Consider the following 21,949-nt stretch of genomic DNA (forward strand, 5'->3'; position numbering starts at 1 on the left):
ATGTAACAGAAATCGTCCTGGATATATTCAACTAGCAGCTAATCTTGAAATGTGCGTGAGACAGCAAATGTTTTAGAAAGAGCCAGAGGTATTTCCATACACAAGTACAATGTCCTTGGTAGCCTTTCCATAGAGAAAGGGATAAGGCAACAGTAGTCAGAGGCAGCACCCCAAGAGATTCCTTTCTTGACATAGGCTCTTATCTGGCCCTTGAAAGTCAATAGCACCAGTTGCCCTACCCTACAATCCAGGTGTTTCCCCCAAGCCCAAGTTGGGGGTACCAATCTGGAACTGGAAAAAATAGCTGGTAATAAGTGTAAGCGTGTGGTATGCCTAGTGTGTGTGTGAGTACGTACAAGCTCTGGGTGACCACATCTTGAGCATTTTCAGACTCTGTCCTATACTCAGAAAATGGGCAAGCCTTGATGGTAGGAGAAGGGGTCCCCATATCAGATGATTTAACTGAATAGCACTGCTACTGCCCCTCACCAGCTCACAAAGAGGAAATGCCCAATAACCAGTGACTGATTTGGAGCGGACCTAAGCACAGCTAAGCTCCCGCCAGAATTCAAGTCTGATATTTGCCTGAGTTCTGTGGCAAAGGATCTGAAGGATCCTTAAAGGATCAATGTGGCCAGGTTAGGGTGTCCAAATAAAGGCTAATCTATATCAGCAAGCCAGGATTCAGAGATAGACAAAAGGATGACATTGGCAAATCATATGGCAGGGAGTGGCTACAAGCAGGTAAGGTTTCCCAAGTGCTAGTTTGGCAATAAATCTGTATCTGTTCCTAACTATATTCCTTCAGAGCCTTCAACTGTTAACCTTTTAGTAAGAAGTACCAACGAGACCAAGATCCTATGATGAGAGAGGTTAAACTTAAAAAAGAAACATAAAATGATAACTCGGTTTTAACATTTTATTGGGTAAATGATTTTAAAGGTAATAACAATAGTGTCAAAACTACTACAATATCTTTCCACAGCCATACCTTACAGACCCACATAAACCTTCTCATATTTTTTCTTTTTGCTCATATTTAATATTTTAAAGCCATACATGTCATATAAAATGCCCATTTCCAATAGTTTCTTCAAACTATTAAGCAATTAAATGTGGAAGGAAGGAGGGCCTAGTTATACTGGAAGGGGTTTCAGGTAATCTGTGATGTCTTACGGTAATCAAAAAACAGGTTACTAAGAAAGAAGGAAAAGAGGAGCTACTCCAGGTAGCTTTTTGCTCATTACAAGTCTCACCATTGTATCACCAAGAACTCATTATGCTGGTGACAGATTCAAAGTAATTTTGGGGAACATATAAAACACTAAAATAACTTAGAAACTAGATCCAAATATTTCAAAAGTAATCAACTTTGATATACAAAAGTAGTCAGAGGTGGTTACAAAAGTTTGTTTGCTCAGTGCGTCTATGTACCAGCGCAGTTACTGGGTAGAGCAAAATAAAAGGTTCATTTTCTTCTGAAATAGCAATAAAAAACAAGGAAAACATATCTTTGTATATAAAGGATCAATGCTGGTCTTAAGAATAATGTCATCAGAAACCCTTAAATCGAGAGGCACACAACGGGTTTCCACTTTTAAAAAATAAAAGGAAAGTCACCAGTTTATTTAAATGGAGGAGGTGCTCACACCCCTCAAATAAACTTAATTCATTTTAACATCACTAGCAAAAATCACTTAGAAACTGTACAAAAATAAAAAAGTTAACACATTTAATCCTGCAAGGTTTTTGTAAGGACTGGAAGGCAGGCTTTTGAAGCAGCATTTGGGCATGGCTGGGGGCTTCTTTGGTTTGATCTAACACACATAAGAGATGGAACCTATTCCAGATGACAGTTTCAAATTTCCTGCACATTTGAAGACAAGATAAGAGGCCAGTATACAAACTTCCGGTGTGCTGGGCACTGGGACTGTATGTGCTGGACTGAAAATCTTACAACTGCTTTAAGCTTTAAGGGTGAGGGAAAGCAAGCCTTGCACTTCCTCCATCAATTTCACTGACCTCTCGTGTTAGGGGAGACTACAGAGGGTAGTAGCACATTCTCGTGCAGTCAGAAGGCCACTTGAGGGGTGGGGGACAATTTGTTCTTTTAGAATCTGGTACCTGGCTGACCTTGTTTAAGAACAAGAAAACCCTTCCAGAAATGGAAGCCTTTTGCTACATACCAAAGCAAAGTACGTACTATTTCCAAGAGGAAAAATACCCAGTTGCATCTGAAAACGGAAAACTTAAATGGAACGAATTAACATTTAAAAGGGGCTATGTAAACTCTGTGCTACTCAAGTGAAGTTCAAGTATTACTTCTGAGCTGTTGAAAGATCACTGAACTCATACAATATTCTGATGATAAGAGTGCAATTCACATTTGTGTTTCTGAACAAATAAATCACAACTGGCTAGAACACAACCTGTGCAATTAGAATCTTCGTCTGAGTTAAAGACATGCTACATATTTCAACATGTTCAAAGTTAATTCATACCACATAATTAACAGCTTTGTATATACGACAAAGGTGAAAGGGTCTAGCATTTGTTTGAAGCACACCATTATAGTTTGTATAACACCCTTTACACTACAAAGTCTTTTAGTCAAAAGCTACTTAGAGACAAAAATGCACTTTGCATTACTTGAATACAAAAGGAGACAAAACTATCCTTTTCCCCCAAGCCATGTTGGGAAATATTGCTGACCTCGTCCTTTGAAGCCTGCAGGATGGTTATTTCTTCAGTTTAACGTTATTACACTGCTAAGAAAATCTGTATAACATCTGCATATATCAAGGATTTTAAAAAATCTGATATGATTTTAGAGTCCGCATGACCAGTCACGTGACCTGCTCAAGCTTGATTAGCACCGTTAAACACACATATATGTATGTATGTATGTGTAAGTATATGTACACACACACATCTATGTATGTAATAAATCTTGCTAAAAAAACTTCTAACCATAAGCTCACCCAGGACGAGGAGCCTGTTGAACTGATGAGATGATGGATAAGATGGATTTCACGATAATATTGGTCTATTTTGTCTCTCTTCAGTTTGCTTGTTTTATTTACCTTTTTTTCCTTTTTTTTGTTTTTTTGTTTTTTGTTTTGTTTTTTTTTGTTTGTTTTTTTTTGCAGCAGACAATATCATTCAGCTTGTGCTCAGTTTCCCTATAAGGGTAAGAAAAGTTTCCATCAGGTAGCCACTTGTTTTTATACTGAAAGACTAATCTGCTCCAAAATGCTCCCAAGTAGAAATGACAGGACTCAAAATCCCTTTCTAAAGCCCAACAGCTAACTTTTTCTGACTAATCGCTAGCTTCATTGAAACTGAACATTGCATTTCAGGCTAACAATTGGCTTCTTAGTTAAGGCATCACAACTGAAAATGGTTATTTCAACAATGGATGCTGTGGATGAAGGAATACCAACAAACTTCTAAGAACTCTCATCAAAAACTAAAGCAATTTGCTTTGCCCCAGTGGCAGGCAGAAGGAATTTTAGCCCATTATCTCACAAACTAGGAAAGGATTTTTGAATTCTGAACTAGCAGTCTGTCACTTGTCACAGTAACTATATGTATAAGCTGTATCATTTTGATATTCAGTGACTTTTTTGTAGTTTTAGAATATATATTCTGCAGCATACTTTAATTCATCACTTGATATGTTGGCTTCCTATTTGAAAAAATTATATATTTTTTTCCAAAGACACACAGACACACACACATAACCATAAAATGAAGGTCATCTTCCTCCAGAATAATCTGTCATTTTTCCTGGGGATATATGTATGGACCTCCTATCGACATCAGTAAGTTATCTTTGTATGCATCATGGGAAGACTATACTTGCAGATGAGCTGGGCTCTAACTATAGCATATCTGAATGCCAACTCCATTTTCACAGGTGTGACATAACATCTTATCAATGTAGTAAATGTGTTTCTATCAAAAGTATGTAGTGCAGAAAGAGATTCAAGCTATTTTATAGTATCTCTAAAACTCTAATATTGTCCCCATGACAAACATATCTGAAATCATGGCAAATATGAACTTTTGTTTCACTAAATTATCTTTACCATATCTTTAGATGGTAGCTAAAATGGATTCTAGCCAATCATGACTTATTGAAACCTAGAGCTAACAAATTTAAATTAATATAAAATAGACAAATGTCTCTTTTTGGTTATTTGCTCAAAATAATTTTTTTTCAGCTTAAAAAAATACTTAAGAGTAAGGAATTTGTCTAATCTTCTGTTTCACATATAGAAACAATAAAATTTTACAAGAATATTTTTCTAAATTGCCTTTTTTCTAACCCCTCTTAATTCCACTTAATTATATTCTTCTCAAAGGCACTAAATTCTGTATCTGCTCTCTTCCTAATATTTGCTGCTCATAAATGTTTCCTGTAGCCTTTTTGAAAGGTAGTTTGTACCTTCTCCAAACAGTGTTTTAGTTTGCAAATTGGTTCTATAAAGTGGTGAGGCAGTCTCTTCTATGATAACCAGCACAATAGGGATAAATGATTTCTCTCTCTCTGTGACAAGCCCTATCACGGACCTTTGAATGCTCACTACTAGAACTAAAGTTCATATATTTTCACCATGGGAAAAACATATACTTAAGGAGTGAAGACCCAACTACTAGGCTGTCATAGCAAAGTGAATTTCAGACAAAAATCAAGAGTAATATACAAATACCTGAATTTGATATGAATTAATCCCAAACTCAGGTATCAAAAAACAACTATCTTACTGAGGAAAACTAAAGACAAACCTAAGTAAAATCCCTAAAAACTGCACACTTTCTTCCATCCACAGTCAAAGGAAGGGAGGCGGGGAAGGAAGAAGGAAAACGGGAAGGAAGAAGGAAAACAGGAAGCAAAACGGGAAGAAAGGCAAGGAGGACAGAAAAACAGAAACCTGACTGAGACAGCAAAGCAAAATTCTACATAATATTATAAGGAAAAAAAAACCCAAAATTATATATGCTGCAAAAAAAAAAAATCAACGATCTAAAATAATAAAACAGGATCTTAACAAATGCCATTTTTCTACCCGTTACCATGATGATCTTAGTTGACGATGTCGAAGCTTCACCATGGCAACGGAAACTATCATCATAAAATGGTACAGTAAAAGAGATAGCTAGACCAAGAAGGTGTAGGGTCTCCTGGGAAGAGGTCTGCAGAGAGGCCCAGTGACTGGTTGTGCGGCTCAGTGTCAGGAATAATGGTTGTATGGCGGAAGGGGATGCCCAATGCCATTTTGGAAATGATGATGCTGGCGATGAGCAAGGTATTCAGCATAGCTCAGGGTCATCTTTTCACTACGATACCTGAAAGAAAGTCAGGGAAGAGAAAAGTTAACATTGAGAAGTAGGTGACATGCCATTGTCACTGCTAGGAAGGACCTTAAAGATAATTTTATAGATCAGGAAACGGGGTCCCAGAGAGAAGCAGTGACTGCCCAAGGTCACAGAGATAGTAAGTAGCAAAGCTAAGATCAGAACTTGGAAATCAAAAGTCTGAGTCCAGTGCTCTTTGCACTCTACTACTCCTTGTTTAAATTGTTCTTTTAAAAATTTTATTGTCCCCTCAGCCCCAGTTTTCTAACAGGAGTATGCATCTCATTCGATTCAGTTGATTATTTTTCTTCAGAAATCTTCCACCTCTCCCTCTTTTACTGTTCCTTTCTCTGTCCACACATCTACTTAGGTCTTACCATTAAGTAACAACAACAAAAACAACTTTTCTTAATTCTGGTATCCTGAACTCTCACTTTTCCCCATGTCTGGCTTTCTTTTCATTGCCACATTTCTCAAATAGCTGTGTGTATTTTCTGCCTTCAATCCCCATCTCACACTACTACTCAGCTCAGTGCTCCTTGGCTTCTGCTGCCACCCTTCCATGGAAATAGCCATCAGAAGGCTTCCCCTGACTCAGCTTGATCTTTCCATTTGCCCATCATGCCCTTAAGCTCTCTGGTGCTAAGGATTCTATACCTCCACATGCCCCTGGTTCTCCCCTGCCTCTCAGATTGCTCCTTGTCTCTGAATGCTCCTATCCCTGCCTTGTAGAATTTTGTTATGTTTCTGTATTCAGTTATTTTGACTCTATACTGTCCCCCCACAGTGAACCCTATCTTTACAATTTCAATCATATCTAGCCATGAGCTCATACATTTTCATTGACCTACTAGATATTTCTATATAGATATCCTAAGAAGCACCTCAAATCCAAAATCGATGCATAAACTTAACACACTCCTCTTGTGGTCCCTACTTTGATTAAAGGGATTACCTTGGTCCCTTTTATCTAGATTAATGCCTTGACTTTCTTCTTTATTTCTAAATGATGACCCAGTCCTTTCATTTCTTCCACATTATTTTCGTATTGATCCCAACCTTTCTTCCCATCTCACTGCCACAGCTCTAGTTAAGGCCCCTGTTGCACCTCTTTTGGACTGCTGCCACAGATTCTTAGATAATACCAACGCTTCCTGGCTCATTTTCCTGTTTCCAATTCCATTCTTATACCTCCCCAAGCCCATCTGATTAAAATCCTTCAATAGCTACCAATTGCCTATAGAACCAGGTCCAAACTAATTACTCTGGAACTCAGGACCCTCAATGGTCTGCCCAACCTACCTTCTGGGCCATATTTTCCTCTAATGATCAGCTTCTCTATTACACTAAAAGACCAACCCAATCAGACTATTTCATATTCTCAGAACTTGCTTTGTACTTCACCACCCTTGACTCACAAGGTCTTCCTTAAGGGAATCACTTTCCTCCTGTCAAAAAAAAATCCCTTTTTACCTGTCAAATATTCTATCCATTCTTCAAACCCAGCCCCCAGCTGACCTCTTTGAAACTATCTGTTATCCCCCTCCCACCCTCTTAGAATTCCTCTTTCCCTACTTTATGGGAATGGATCTCATATTATCCATCATATTCTGCCTTAGATTAATAATTTTGTCCATGTCCCTTCTATTCTCCTCCACTGTGAACTCAGGGAGAGCAGAGATGGAGGTATTTCTGAATTTGTAACTCCTCAGAGCTGAGAATAGGCCATTTTTAGACTATAAGCATTCAATGTAGTTTTATGGAATTGAAATAAATGGAACCAGCAGCCCATTTTCCTAAAATGTACGGTATTTTCCTTTTTAAATAAGCATCCCTATTTTTTCATGCTGAAATTTATTTAGCATTTGAGTTTAGCTCAATTGTGTTTTTCAGCAAGCTAACAAGTTTTCTTGGTAGACTTCTATCACTGCCAAAATTCTGAGATTAAATTCGAATTTGAGGACTGTTTATCAGAATCCTGGGGTTCTGCTCAGTAATGTCAAAAGCTAGCCAATTGCTAATTCAAGTACTTTCTCCAATAAAGTAGTCTAAAGTCTCCAAGGGCTTGCTCGTACAAAAGCCAGAGTAATCACACAGAGCTAAAGATGGGAAAGATAGGCTCATACATCACACAGGCTTTACTACCAAGCAGAGTTCCATTGTATCCACCCTCAGTATGACCCTGCCATTCATTTCCACTCTGTTTCAGAAAAAAGAAGTGTAGTTAGAGAGACCAAAGAAATCAAAGGGTTATAGGCATACACATCAAAATGTACAGGTTAGCCTTGTGCTAGAAAATGTCTTCTGTACCTGGTCAGTTTTATGGTTTTCCTGAATTCATTAGTAATCGGAGCTTTGTATCCTCCTTTCCTCAATAAGGAGTCTATGGTCTGTATATGGTCCCATCCTGTAGAGAGATGACCAGATAAAATATCAGTCAAGCACATGTAACAAACACCTTTCATTAAATACAAAATGACTTTGTAGAGGTCAGCTATCACTGTCACCAAATGCCATCAAATCTTTTGGTCCTAAAAACAATCACACAGAAAAGCTAAGATTTCATCCTTTACAAAAGCAGGGTCATCACCACACTCCTTAAATTCTAGCTGTCCACAATGCCAAACAACACTGGCTCCTTTATCTTCACATTCGAAGTCAAGGGGTCTAAGGGGCTGGCAGAAATTGCTCAGTCATGACTGTAACAAACCATATCTGTTGTACTTTCCTCTAACAGTGACATCTTTAAAAGGGAGTGAAAAGCCTATATGCCATTTTGCCAAGTCAATATTTAGGACTCCCACACCACCTCACAGTAATTGTTGTTCCTTATGGTATCTTCTGTAATTCTGTAATCATTCAAGTTTGTGTGCAGTATTCAAGGGTATTTTGATTAGTTCTGACATGGATGGTATACTAGTATCTGAGGCCCTCTATCTTTTATGTATGCTTTACAAAGTTAATGATACTAGGAGATTAAGACATTTTCTAAAGCAACCCAAATAAATCTTCAAGTAACTGCCTTGAAGACTTTCTGATCTGGGGATTTAATGGCATTAATTTTGCTATTATGTATCTCACATTTATAAGACAAACACGGGAAAACCAAATTACAAATGCTTTCTGATGAGAAGAAAAGCTCCCCAAGATAAAAGATTCATTTCGACCAACATGAAACCAGAATTTAGTAGTTGCTAAGAAAGGATAAAATACTACAGAGTGAAAAGTTACTTTGTGTTACAATGTTGGTTCATACAGGTCTATGCTCTATGTGTGAAACAGGAAAATTCTGATTAGGAAGTGTAGACCAAGCATATAAAACACTAACACTTCATGTTTTCGCAATCCTCCGATCTTAATGGGAAACCTAGAATTTTAGTATCAGCAGGATGAGTAATGGCAACCACCTAAGAATGAAACATTTGATACTTAAAATGACAAAGAACTATGTGGCTGATTGTCAAACAAAAGGCTTGTTTATGCCACAATGGAATATGGGAAAAATGCATTTCAAATCGGTAGCAAATTGTTGCCTAAAATGAAAACCAACTAATATAAATTCTGCTTTTTAAAAAATATACACTTATGGGTTTATGCCATCAAACTTCAATGCAGGGATTCAACTTCTGTGAGTACTTCACCGACTTGATACAGACATTGCAGTGGCAGTGATGGAAGAGTCACTTCTTATAATTTGACACTGTTCAATTATTAGACATAACTGCAAGGTCAGATATCACATTTCAGTTTGTATATTTGTTTAAATTCTTCACCAGATCATATGAAATAAAGTACAACAATGACCTTGCTCCTTTGCAACCTCCGGTAGGTAGGTGGCGGTGCGTTTTGATCCTTTTTCATTGATGAATTCTATTCTAATGCCATGTACACCCACCTGAAAGAAATTGGCAGTTTTATTAGTACAGTCTTCTTCATAGAATCAGAAAGAAAAGGTTATAATTTAACTTTCAAGAGAATGCCGTTCTTCCTTTCCCTTTGTTTTTAGAAGGACATATAAGTTTTCTCTTTCCAAAGCTTTGACTTTGGATTTGAAGGCCATTATGATGGCCACGGAGAGGGAAAATATTGATTTGCATGTGCCCAACATGCACTAGGCTATGATACTGTGTTTAGAAAACTGGAACAACTATTCTGAAGCTGTCTGTAGAATAAGACGGTTGATGGCAAAAATCCTGCCCCCACTCCCAAATTGTAGCTCATGCCAATAAAGAACTAGAGACAAAGGTGACTGACTTCAAAGAGATAGCAAACAACCATCCTGTTTTGCAGGTACACTCACCACTTCTGATTAAGTTCCAAAATTTTTGGTGCTGATCCCCTCCCAAACTGTCTACTCCGTTTAAAACATTAAATTATACGTAGGCAAGCAAACAGAGTCAGGTAAGATTGAAAATTAATAATGAAAACAACCAGATCCTACATCATCACCCAGTGTAGACAGCATTTCTTTAAAAATGCATTATGACTTAGAGTGGGGTAGTAGCAGACCTTCACTGTCCATCTACACCATTGTCTTCACACAGCTCTACTAAATTTAAGAATAAAGATTTCAAATCACGTCACTGTAGTGCATTATTGCAGTCTCTTTATGTACTAGCCCAGAGACCACTGTAACTTTTTAATGTAAAACAAGCTTGTGGTGATGCCCTTAAAAAGGTAGTCTTCTAAGTAACTGTGAGCAATTTCTTGCTAATTTTTTTTAAATAATGTGCTTTTCCTTTGATTAGCATATGATTGAAAGAAATCTGTCCTTTCCCCTCATATCTCACATAGAATAGTATACAGAGCTAAAGATCAAAATTAAAAGTTCTTAACTTCTTTGTGAACATTGATAATAAAAACGAAATTTCAAAAGCATAACGACCCCATTCTGTTCTCTTGGATCTGTGGTTGCCTCAGATCAATGGTTCCCAAGTGGAGGGTCAGGTTGTGCAAGGTACTGGAATGGAGATGTAAGACCAGGTAAACATTATTACCCAAGATGGAGGCTTCTTTTCAGAGCAGGTGAGTAAAGTCATAAACCTTTATACTTTCCATGTGTATGGATGTAAAGGTCTAGAAGAGGAAAGGGGGTCAATGAAAACTTCTTTTGCTTCTTCTACCCCCAGTCTCAAATTTTCCAATTTTTTCAGGAATAAAAAGTCCTCTGGGAAAATCCATTTCATCTTTCCCCAGGTCTTCACACATCTATCCATTAGAGCCTGTCAGATCTTCTGAGGAATTTATGGTTTTTTATTTTTATTAAAGCATATCTCTGGCTATTTCTTCTATCTATTTAATATCAGTACTCTTACGAATCTCTTTCTGCTAAAAATGCGACCAGGGTAGCTGTTTAAAAACTAACACAATACTTGCCTCCCATACTGTGTGGGAAATAACTACGTATATAGCTGAGAAGAAATATGAGCGCTTAGCTATCAGGCATTTCCAGGATAAAGGACATCTACTAATCTCTCCAGTGCCTGATGAGACAATGACAAATTTGCAAAATTTTCTGTATACTGACTTCCTGATCAGTAGCTTTGAATTTTTTTCCTTTGACAATATCAGATTCCTCATAATTTGTTTTTTAAAAGATACACAGCATAAGTAATTTATACTCCATCATCCACTGAAGTGAATTTTGAATCTTCAACTCTATTTATCAAAAATCTGTCATGTTAAAATTGAAAAGAATTTTGGTGTTTATTAAGGTGTCTAGTCAAAATTGTGATAGGAAGAATGTCTCCCTATCTGTGAGATGAGAGTGTCAGACAAAATTAATGATATTTAACTGGCAAGGGGTGGGGAGCGGGGCTGCAAAGTTTATCAGAATTTCAGGAGGTTTCATGCTTCAACAAATACGTTTTGGAAAAAGAACAGCTCCCCAGGTAATTTTTATTCTAATTGAACTAGATAACCTCTAATAAGCATTCTAGTTCTGACAAACTGTGGCTACATACTAAGATTTTTAAAAGTGATTTAGGCAAATGGGGGTAATTTAGACACTTAAGTCCTTTCTTTATAGGAGTACATCCTGTGTTCTTGAACAAAAATATCAGATTTTTAATGTCTAGTAATTTAATAATTAAAAGAAGTTAAGACTGATTGTATGGTATGTGAATGGTATCACAATAAAGCTGTGTGTGTATGGATACAAAGGACATATTGGCCAAAACAAAAATTACTCACGAATAAGACTGCTTTATTTACTCTGCATTTTGAGAAGGTCCTACCATCAAATTTGATAAGAAAAAAACCCCAAATTCTCCAATTTTGATTTAGTACCACATTTACAACTTTTAATTGTTTTCTGGGTTCCTATGACTCTGAACAATTGAAAGCCCCTGTAAATTGAACTGTAAGTATAGTGGTTTTAAAGTGAATTCTTTTTATGAACTTTTTTTCATAGGTCAAAAATACTCTCCACAAAGCTACAAAGCCCAAACCAGAGTGACTCATTTTTTTCAGCTAGTAGAATTAGGAGAATGGTAATAATGTTCTTAACAAAATCATAGTAGCTTTCTTTCTGTTACCTCTTGAGCAACAGCATTTTCTTTACTCCTAGAACCACAAGCCACTAAATAGTCATACTGAACAATCAAAACATGAGAAGGAGAACATGGCCTGCTGTGGAGAATGACCAATTCTGGCCAACCTGTGGAAATCACTGGCTTTGCAATGAAATGAGCACCAAAACTAATTCCATATTGTTTCAGGGAGGCATCTGTCACAGCTACAACTCCAAAATGTAACCCTCATGCATAATTGAATCTTCCCTTATACATATTGGAGAATCCTCTGGCCCAGCAACATCCCAAGAGACAAAGGCTATAGTTGCAATTATAAACTAGATAAAAGATCAGCGAACCAGGGAACTGGGATTCCCCGAAGCAGATCTTTAAAACACTACCACGGTAACTTTCTACGTATGGATAAGGGGGCAGCATGTGGGAATACTATGTCACTAAACATACCCCTAACTAATCCTGCCACTGTTTGAAGTACAGCCAGGTGGGTACAAACTGGAAACTTGCAAATCTAGCCTTATGGGTCTGCAGGTCATTTTCAAAATTACTAGATGGTCTATGAAAAAAATGCTTTCGAGGTCCATCAGTTGCGATAATATTCTTTTAATCAAGACTACTTTTGCTAAGCAAAGCTAAAAATCAACCCCAATGGTAGTAAATTAAATGTAGGACTTATAGATAAGAGGATATGGAATTAAGCAGAGCTGTATCTGTGTGTGCTGATAGAACATTAAGACCAGTTCAACGGATTCATATTTCATGCTAAAAAGAAAGCCATATTTATTCTGAACCATTCCATAGCAAGTGATTTTTATTAATGCTAGTATACAATCTTTTGTTTTTAACATTGTTCAGAATGATTAAATATCAAGATTAATGTTAAGACCCTAAAATATATCTTGATTATTCTGGGGTTGATTATCCAGTTTAGGGATTATGCATCCCCAGCTCCACCTGGCCTCAGCCCCATCCTCTTTCGTCTCTTGTCCATTTCTCTATTTTTTCACTCCTCTATCAGATAGCACGTGGTCACAGAAAGAAGAGGTACACACAAATTAATCAATTTTGCTACACAGTAAAAGGTTTGGTAGGAGAAGAGATTATAAATAATGGCTAAAATTAAGCTTTGAGACTGTCTGCAGATTTCATTTATCCTTGTTATCTAGTCTCGTGTTAGAAATGTGGCTTCATTTAAAACTATTATCCTGTAATGCAGTGACCCTCAACACAAGAGCATTTTTTAAAAGTACCTTCTCCCATATTATATTCCTTGTAATTGCACAGTCAAAGCTTAATATACCCTAGTCTGTCTAATAAGGCAAGTGTTAGCCTTGTGATCCACAAGCAGCACTACAAAAGAGTCTCACTTTTACTTGTGAGCCTTGTCAGCAAGCCAACAATCTGAATATGCTAAAACATGAAAAAGAGTCATCTGGCTAAAAGCATAAATGAGTATAAAATGTGCTCTGGCTAAGTTGAGTAGCCTCCATGTAAACTTCTGACAGTTTGGGTCCACAATTATCTCCATAGTCCTGACCCTCAAAGCTAAATCTTCCCAATTACATCCTGGCCAACAGAATCACTCTACTACCTTGGGTGGCATCCTGTTTTAGCAAATACCATCGTCAGTCCCATTCTTCCCCATTTTCAGAACCAAATGCTGGGTTTCCCTGTAATAATATGGCCATGGCTTACTCTACTCATTTTCAGTGAGTTCATCTGAATAGCATAAGAAATATCAGGAGGTCAAAGAATCGAAAGTTGTTTGACATGTCTTTTTGGATGAAATCATTTGGCAAAATATGCTTTGCAATTAACAAAGCATCCAGTTACTGGCCATTCACATAAGACTGACCTGCCACGCTCAATATGCCAGTCCAATTGAAGTGAATGAAAGGACACTGTTCCTAATGAGAGGAGCTCAGGATGTTTGGCACACCCCCTAACCTTTAGAGGCTGGTATCACAGAAGAAATGCATGCTCTCTCACAAAACAACCCTGGGTACCACAGCCAGAAACAAACACTGTATTGGACAGTCCATGGGTCTGACCCAGAGTCTGGTGTTTCTGACATTCTTAGGAGGAAAAAACTATGTGCTATATCTCCTAACAGCACAAAACTCATGGTGCAGCATGGTCCACTCTTGAACTTATTGCCCCACAGTTCCTTCTGCCCTACTACTCCAGCTCAGCCTTTTGAAAACAGAAACTCTTCCTTTTCCTAGTGAAAGCAAATTCAACATAAAAGAGAAAAATACTTCAAACTTAGGCCTACTCCAAGTTTCTCTTGGATAATTCTTTGAGCTAGAAAAGTTAAGAATTTAATCATAGAAGCTGATAAGGATTTGTACAGATCCTAATGAACCACTTTCCCCAAATCTGATACTACCAAAAAAAAAATTTAGATGACATATTATCTCGATCTGCCCATCAAATCCTCACAGTTGTTACTCTGCATCACTTCAACCTGACCACCAATTTGAAAAGCAATTCTGGAGTTCTGAAGGTACATATCTATCTAACATGATCCCTTCATAATCTGGCCAAATTGTAAATTTTTATAACAATGTTGCTGCAATTCAGCTTTTGTTTTTGCTGAGTATTATTTACTCTTGTAAACCTTAGAAACTGTAAACATGCATCTTTTTTTCTGGTTTATAAAAGGAGTACATATGTCTTACAAAAAAATTCCCTTTAGAGCCAGGCAGAGTGGCTCGAGCCTGTTGTCCCAGCTACTTGGGAGGCTGAGGCAGGAGGATCACTTGAAGCCAGGAGTCTGAGACCAGCCTGGACAACAGAGCAAGACTCTGTCTCTAGAAAACAAACAAACAAACAAACAAACAAACAAATAAAGCATCCTTTTAGGAAAGCATAAAGGAGAAAATAAAGATGGCCTGTAATCCTGGTACCATCCGACTAGAGATAACTCTTATCTTAGTGACGTAAAAATTATTTTTCTCCTGAACCAACTGAGATACCACCACAGACTATATTTTAGGCTGTTTTTATACATTATCTGACCAGTTCCTATACCTGTCTTTATTTTCAAATATCCTTTGAGATGCGTTTAGAAGCAGAATACCAGAAACATGAATCAAAAAGGATAATTGATTACAAAGTCATCACCTGAGCATGACTAACCTTTTAATGTACTCTACTATAAAACCTCTGCTTCATCATCTGTCTCAGCTGAAGTTTTTCTTTTTTTCTCAGTTGTTACTTTGTGAAACAGGTCCCCTTGACCAAAATACATATGTGTTGCTCTTCTTTAAAATCCCTGCAGATTAGTCACCTTTGGCTTAGATATTAGTTCAGTCTCCATGAACCAATTCTTGGCTTTTACAGAGCTTACCAAAGGACTAATTAGGGCCAATTTTGATTTATGTAGGAGACAGACTACTTGTCTATCAGGAACAAAAGCCTGCCAACTTATTTCACAAAAGCCACTGAACAACGATCTGATAACATTTATTTTAATAGCTGACACACAGCTTTAAAATACCTGAACTCTCTAATAGTCACCATGAAATTTTAGTAAAATTTTAAATAAAGTATGGCTAATGAAGAGGTGCTTTGAAAAACTCTGAAGCCAAACATGTTTATATATCTTTTGCAATGAAGGAAATTGATCTTACTCTAAGATTTTGCAGAGAACAAGTGACAGCTCAGAGTGCAATTAAGGGGAAAAAACCCCCAATTCTCTGTAATGATTAATTATAATGAGCATCCCATAAAAACTTAACATCCTAAAGCTTCCCAAGAAATGTTCAGGCAGCACAGGTGACCTTTAAATAAAAAGCGTGCTTTCTATCAAAGTTAGAAAAATGCATTCCTTCCATTTCTTAAAAAAGGGAATAAGGGAGTGAATTTACAGACAAAAAAACTAAAGTTATAAAATTTTCTCAAAACCTAGAGATGTGACTTAGTTTACTTTCCAAAGGCTAGTGGGGACAGGGTGGGCGGGGGGAAGAAATCACCTCCTAGCAAACATGCCTAATATGAAATAATGCTGTTTGCCTAATAAGAAATTAAGAAAAATAAAATTGTATTCATTAGAACTGTACATTGAGTATCTGACTCAATACAGTTTAACTTAGTCTACAAAAGAAATTTGTTCCTAAAAAGTTACATGTGGGTTGAGTTTACATAAATGAATTAATCTTAAAGTCAAGAGGAAAACAATAAAATTCTATAGTGAGTTCTTCTACAAAGCAAAATACGTATTCATAAAGTGAATCGCTCCCTAATGTATTTGCCTAATTTAGACTTAAATATATAATGTTGACTTAAAACAGGATGATACAGTAATTAAATGGAGACATTAATGGCTTAGAGCATTTTTCTTCCTCAAGGGAATTCTTTTTGTGAACAGGAAATCTAGAAGGTACAACTTAAAAACTGGACTGTTTTTCACGTTTGTTGCCTACATTTAACTTGGCAATGGCCACTTTGAAAGTTAGGGACCTCTTCTTAAGACTTCTAAATGGCTAGTGGTGATTCATTCTCTGGACAATGAAACAGAAGCCATCTTTTAAAAAGGAGTATGTCACAGAATCATATTCTGTCAGAGTCCAAAGAGATCTTAGGTATCACTTAGTCCAACTTCTTCAGGTTCCTGAAGAAACTGAGGCCCAGAAAGCTCACAGAGCTGGGCAGTGGCAGTCAGGAACAGAACCCAGGTCTCCTTATTCCCAAAATTCAGCATTCTTTTAATTAAATGCTGGGGACACACACACACACACACACACACACACACACACACACACACACAGAGGCAAATCATACATGAAATAATAGCTATAACAAAAGTACTAGGGAAGGGGCAGGGAGTTTATGGAATTCTGGGGAAGCAGCAGGCTAACTCCCTCCAACCAATAAACATGCTGCGAGTAAAACTGGAGACAACTTGAGGCGGCCTGAGAAGGGACTAATCAGCAGCGCATTTTGCTAAGAGAACCAACAGCTAATGGAAATTTGTATGCATTAAATCACCTTCTAAGAAGTTACTTTACTTTGTACAGCTTGCTTCCCCACTAGGCTTCTTATACATTGACTTGTTGATGCACAGCAAACTCTTTCTAGATGGCCAGGAAGCCTGAAGCCTTCCTTTCCCAACACTCCACGGCACTTAAAAAAAAAAAAACACATTTAAAGTAGAGCACCAAGAAAGGACTAATCTTAATGATAGTGACATCTTATAAAAAAACTCAACGTCCCTGGGAAAATATGTACTGTGAAAAGCATTTTCCTGGATATATGAAGCTCATATTTTTTAAGTTAGAAGAGAGAAAAAACATGATGTATATCATAGTTGGGAAAAACTAACCAAGAGGGGAAACATAATATATACAACCAGAAGTCATTTCGCTGGGTGACTTCATGAGTCATGCTTACCATCTGTGTATGAATGGGAACTCTGTTTTCAATGGCACATTAAGAGGAGCTAAAAAATGTAAACCTTTAAGGGGGGAGTGAGGGTGAAAAGAACATTAACTTCTAAAATATGTGGGAGATAATGACGGTAGCCAATTTATTCATCTCATCTGTTTACTCTCATGAAGGTTGTTACAAAAGCACCCTATTATTAACTGCAACTGAACACGTCAGAATTGAGCTGTGATCACTCAAGAGGTGTGCCTTGGAGGTTGCTTTTAAAGTGAAACACAGCTTTCTGAGTACCAGGAGTCCAACGAGGCTCAAGTACAATGACAGATGCTTTGGTACTTTAGGGACAGAGTGAGATCAGGGGCCTGAGGTATAGCTTTATAGTCCAGGGACAGATTTTTGGCATCATACAAGAACTGTGCTGGCCAGCCCCACCCAGCATGGGTTGATTCCATGTATGTATTGTGTGCTCCAATGGAACAGTCTGTCTTGGGACCACAATGTATTGCCCAGGTGACAGCTGTATAGACAAAGTGAGATACCAGTGATCCAGGTAGCCAGATATAGGAGAAAGTGACTAATGGTTTGTGAAAATGTCATTAATCTTTTGAAATCTGATCTAAGGAGTTACTTTAGAATACAGAGAATATTTTTACTTCATGCCTTCAAGTGATCTTGTCTCTAAAGCACAGAAGTAAAAGACGCTTGATTACAATTTAGAAAATATTTTGACTTCTGTCAGCAAATTGCTACATTAGCTTCCACAAAATCACTGGTAACATACTTGCTATACGAATTCTTCTACAAACAAAAAGTTTATTCATTTATATCATCCTGAAAATGAGCAGCTATGAGGTGACACACATAGAATCACCCCTCAAGTCAAGCTCCAGTCCATTGTAATGTCTGGTTTTATATCCTTTCAGATTTTTAAAAAGGAAACATGGCTCCCAAACAGTTTAACTCTACAAGTTCCAGGCTATGTCATTTTGGCAGGCTCCAACATGCTGCATGAGTTTTTCTTTCTTTACAAAGCACCATGTCTGTCAATCACCCTGTCATTCAGAATTAAGAACATGATGTCAACTGAAGAACACAGAACAATGGTGATGAGTTTCTGTGTTCAAACACAAAGCATATCATGTCAGATTTATCTAGGGGAGCAATTTTCCTCATTTAACAACCATTTTAGCCTTGCAGGTAGACATTCCAATTTATCAGCTAATGAAATTTTTCCTCAAATTATTCACTCTTCATCCTTCTCATACCTACTAGGACAATAAGTACATCATGATGTGGGCAATGGTCAGTTATTCTTGGAAGGGTGGGGCCACTGCTCTAATTTGTCCTTACTGCCTTTTGTGGATGGCTGTTATTTTTAATGACTGCCCAGATTCCTTCAGAGGCTACCCATAAACACTTATTTTAAATGTTATAATTACTATTCTGAGGAAATAGAACATATGGAAGCATTATTGATTAGTCTGTCAATTCAATATTGACTTGAAATTAGTTACAGCCATTTGTAAAACCATTTGTCAAACATCCCTCACATTATCAAACAGAAGCACTCTAGCTCCTAAAACAAGGTCTAAAGTAAATCCTACTTTCCTACTAACTCCCATTATAAAATTAGAGACATGTTATCAGAAGAAAGTTCCCAAATAGACCGAGTTAAAAACCTTGTATGAAAAAGACAGTAAGATGGTAGCCAAACGCGTGGCAATTCATTTGTTTCCTGACCATCTGAAAACTGGGTGGCTATTACCACTGATCGTGGTCACGTTCCTCATCCTCATGACCACAGGGATATCTGTCTTGGTAGCGAAGATATCTACCTCTATGCTTTGGGACTTCTAGACTTTGCCCTCTTCCTGCTTTAATCTGGGCATTTTCATCCCTTTAATTAGGAATTCCACTGCAGTAACACACTTAACCAGTGGGGGTCAATTCTCAAACTGTACTTCCACCAGAAAAGTGCTACGTTAGAAGCTTCTGTTTGTATAAAACATGCTCATTATCTATCTTCAACTTTAACATTCTGTATTAAAATTCTGTAATAATCTCCTTGTTTTCCCCTGTGGCATAAACATACACAGGTCTTCACATTTCAGGTTAAAATTGCATACTTATGGTGAATAGGATATTTTTTCTTGGAAGAAAAGTTGTACCTATTAGTGTGAAAATTCTCGTGAAGCATATACTTTCATAATATAGACTGACTTCTCAAAAAGGAAATTCAAAATATAATTTACTTACATACAAAGATAAACCATAAAGACTTCCCCACAATCTTTTAAATAGTGATTGCATATTCAATATGATCTGTTATGTAACCAAATATTCAGATTTATTGATACAAAGACAGATAAAGAATGGAAAAAAAATTTTAAAAAGTCTTAGTATAATATATAAAAGATAATGGAAAGAAATATTCCAAAATGTTAACAGTAGTTATTCTCAGAATGGTGTAATTATAAATGACTCACATTTCTCTCATTATACGTTTTTAATTTAAAAAATTTTCTTCTTTGATAAGTTAAAATTGCTATTATGAACAGAATATATGTATAAAGTTTATTTTCCATTTTTATTGTAGTAAAATACACATAAAATTTGCCATTTTAACAATTTTAAAGTGTACAATTCAGTGGTATTAAATACATTCACAATATTGTACAACCACCACCACTATCTGGTTCCAGAACTTTCTCACCACTCCAAATGGCAACCCTGTACCATTAAGTAGTCACTTCCCATTTACCCCTCCCCCTAGCCCCTAGCAACTATTAATCTGCTTTCTATCTCTATGGATTTGCTCATTCTGGATATCTCACATAAATGGAGTCATACGGAATGTGGCTTTCTGTGTTTCACTTCTTTCACTTAGCATAATGTATTCATGGTTCATTCATGTTGTAACATGTATTTCACTTCTTTTTATGGCTGAGTAATGTTCAATTGTATGAATATAACATATTCTATTTATCCATTCATCTGTTGATAAACATTTGGGATGTTTCCACCTTCTGGCTATTGTGAACAGTGCTGTTATGAACATTCATGTACAAGTTTTTGTTTCAACACTTCAATTCTTTTGGGTATATACCTAGAAGTGAAATTGTGTCAACGTATAATTTTTTAATGCCTTTAATTCCATTTTGGCATTCTGTGTTTAGTAATGCTTTTTCAGAATCATTAAGGATAACCCTTAGAATATCATTCCCACAATACTATTACTCCATTTTCAATCACTGAGTAAGGTACATATTTTTTTAAGACCAAATCACATTCTTGTACTTAAAAATATAATTTCCACCCTTATTCGTTGTATACAAATTTATCTTCTGCCAAATACCTGAAACAATGATGAACTAACTGAAAAGGATGGGCTTTTCCTCTTAGCATAGCCATTCTAACAGTAACTAATTCACTTTCAAATACTTGTATATTAAAAGTAAAAAAAAAAAATGTGGGCCAGGCACGGTGGCTCACTCCTGTAATCCCAGCACTTTGGGAGGCCGAGGTGGGTGGCTCACGAGGTCAGGAGATCGAGACCATCCTGGATAACACGGTGAAACCCCATCTCTACTAAAAATACAAAAAGTTAGCCAGTCATAGTGGCAGGCGCCTGTAGTCCCAGCTACTCGGGAGGCTGAGGCAGGAGAATGGGGTGAACCCAGGAGGCGGAGCTTGCAGTGTACTGAGATCACGCCACTGCAGTCCAGCCTGGGCGACTGAGCGAGACTCTGTCTCGGAAAAAAAAAAAAGTGTATTTTTTGCTTCAATAGGGAACTAATACTTAATAGAAATTAATATTTAAGCCCCCTAAAATATATTAAATACACAATACCAAGTAGGAACAATATAGAATCTTCTGGAAATTCAGGCTGGCAGATGGTGACCAAAGAGGATAAATATGCCTTGAAAGAGTATATAGTGGAGTACACAGTACTACTTCTTAAGGGCTTTACATCCCACTCTCCTAACAAACAGAAAGCTGATGTATCTTTTGGACATAATAGTCCAATAATATCAAGGTTAATTTTAGCTGTAGATAGTGCTTTAACTGGGCTAAAGATGATGATGATGTACTCGGTGCTTAACCATGCCTATGTAACAGCTGTTGTATTCTCCCCTTTTTCCTTCCCCCAAAACACATGCACACACATTTATGTAATACTAGTATGTTCATGTTTGTGACACACACACATGCACACACACAGAAACACACATGCCAGAACTGTACTTCCAACTCAGTAGCTGCAAGAGTTCTAAAGTGTTCTTGTAGCTTGGTCATCCCCCTTGGATCTCAGGCTTTTCCCATATAATCACTCCCATCCCCACTACTACATACACAACACCCTGCAATCCAGAAAGCAAAAGTAAATCTGGCTGCGGAAGAGGAAACAGCAGCCTTAAAACAGTAAAAGAACCACCCAGACTATAATATATGTTAATAAGTAGGGAACATGATTTGGGGCTGTTTAAAAATAAAGTACTAAGGAATATTTCCATAATATTTGTAGACTTTTCTTTAAGAAAAATCAAGTAAGAACAACAAACTTACAGCAAATAATAAATCAGAAATTTCAAGTTTACAAAAGGTTTTCTACATTCCAACTTTGGTAGGAACAACAGTATAAATTTATTTTATTTCTTCCTTTGCAAAA

The 21,949-nt window shown here is 37.0% G+C and overlaps 1 protein-coding gene across 3 annotated transcripts in view; it reads right to left on the minus strand.

Moving 5' to 3' along the window:
- Window positions 1-905: 905 nt before the first annotated feature.
- The window catches only part of AMMECR1 (AMMECR nuclear protein 1), a 124,108-nt gene continuing 103,064 nt past the window's right edge, over window positions 906-21,949 (minus strand). For 2 of the 3 annotated variants that reach the window (XM_016942940.3, XM_016942941.4), the window contains 3 exons: window positions 9,166-9,256; window positions 7,672-7,768; window positions 906-5,352 (listed from right to left, as the gene is read on the minus strand). In XM_016942940.3, coding sequence (XP_016798429.1) covers window positions 5,238-5,352; window positions 7,672-7,768; window positions 9,166-9,256 — 303 coding nt within the window. In that variant the 3' untranslated portion in view covers window positions 906-5,237. Of the gene's footprint in view, window positions 5,353-7,671; window positions 7,769-9,165; window positions 9,257-16,024; window positions 17,019-21,949 lie in introns of those variants that run through there. The other variant, XM_063804935.1, reaches the window with a different exon arrangement.

Source organism: Pan troglodytes, chromosome X, assembly GCF_028858775.2.
Source record: "Pan troglodytes isolate AG18354 chromosome X, NHGRI_mPanTro3-v2.0_pri, whole genome shotgun sequence".
NCBI classification, from domain to species: Eukaryota; Metazoa; Chordata; class Mammalia; order Primates; family Hominidae; genus Pan; species Pan troglodytes.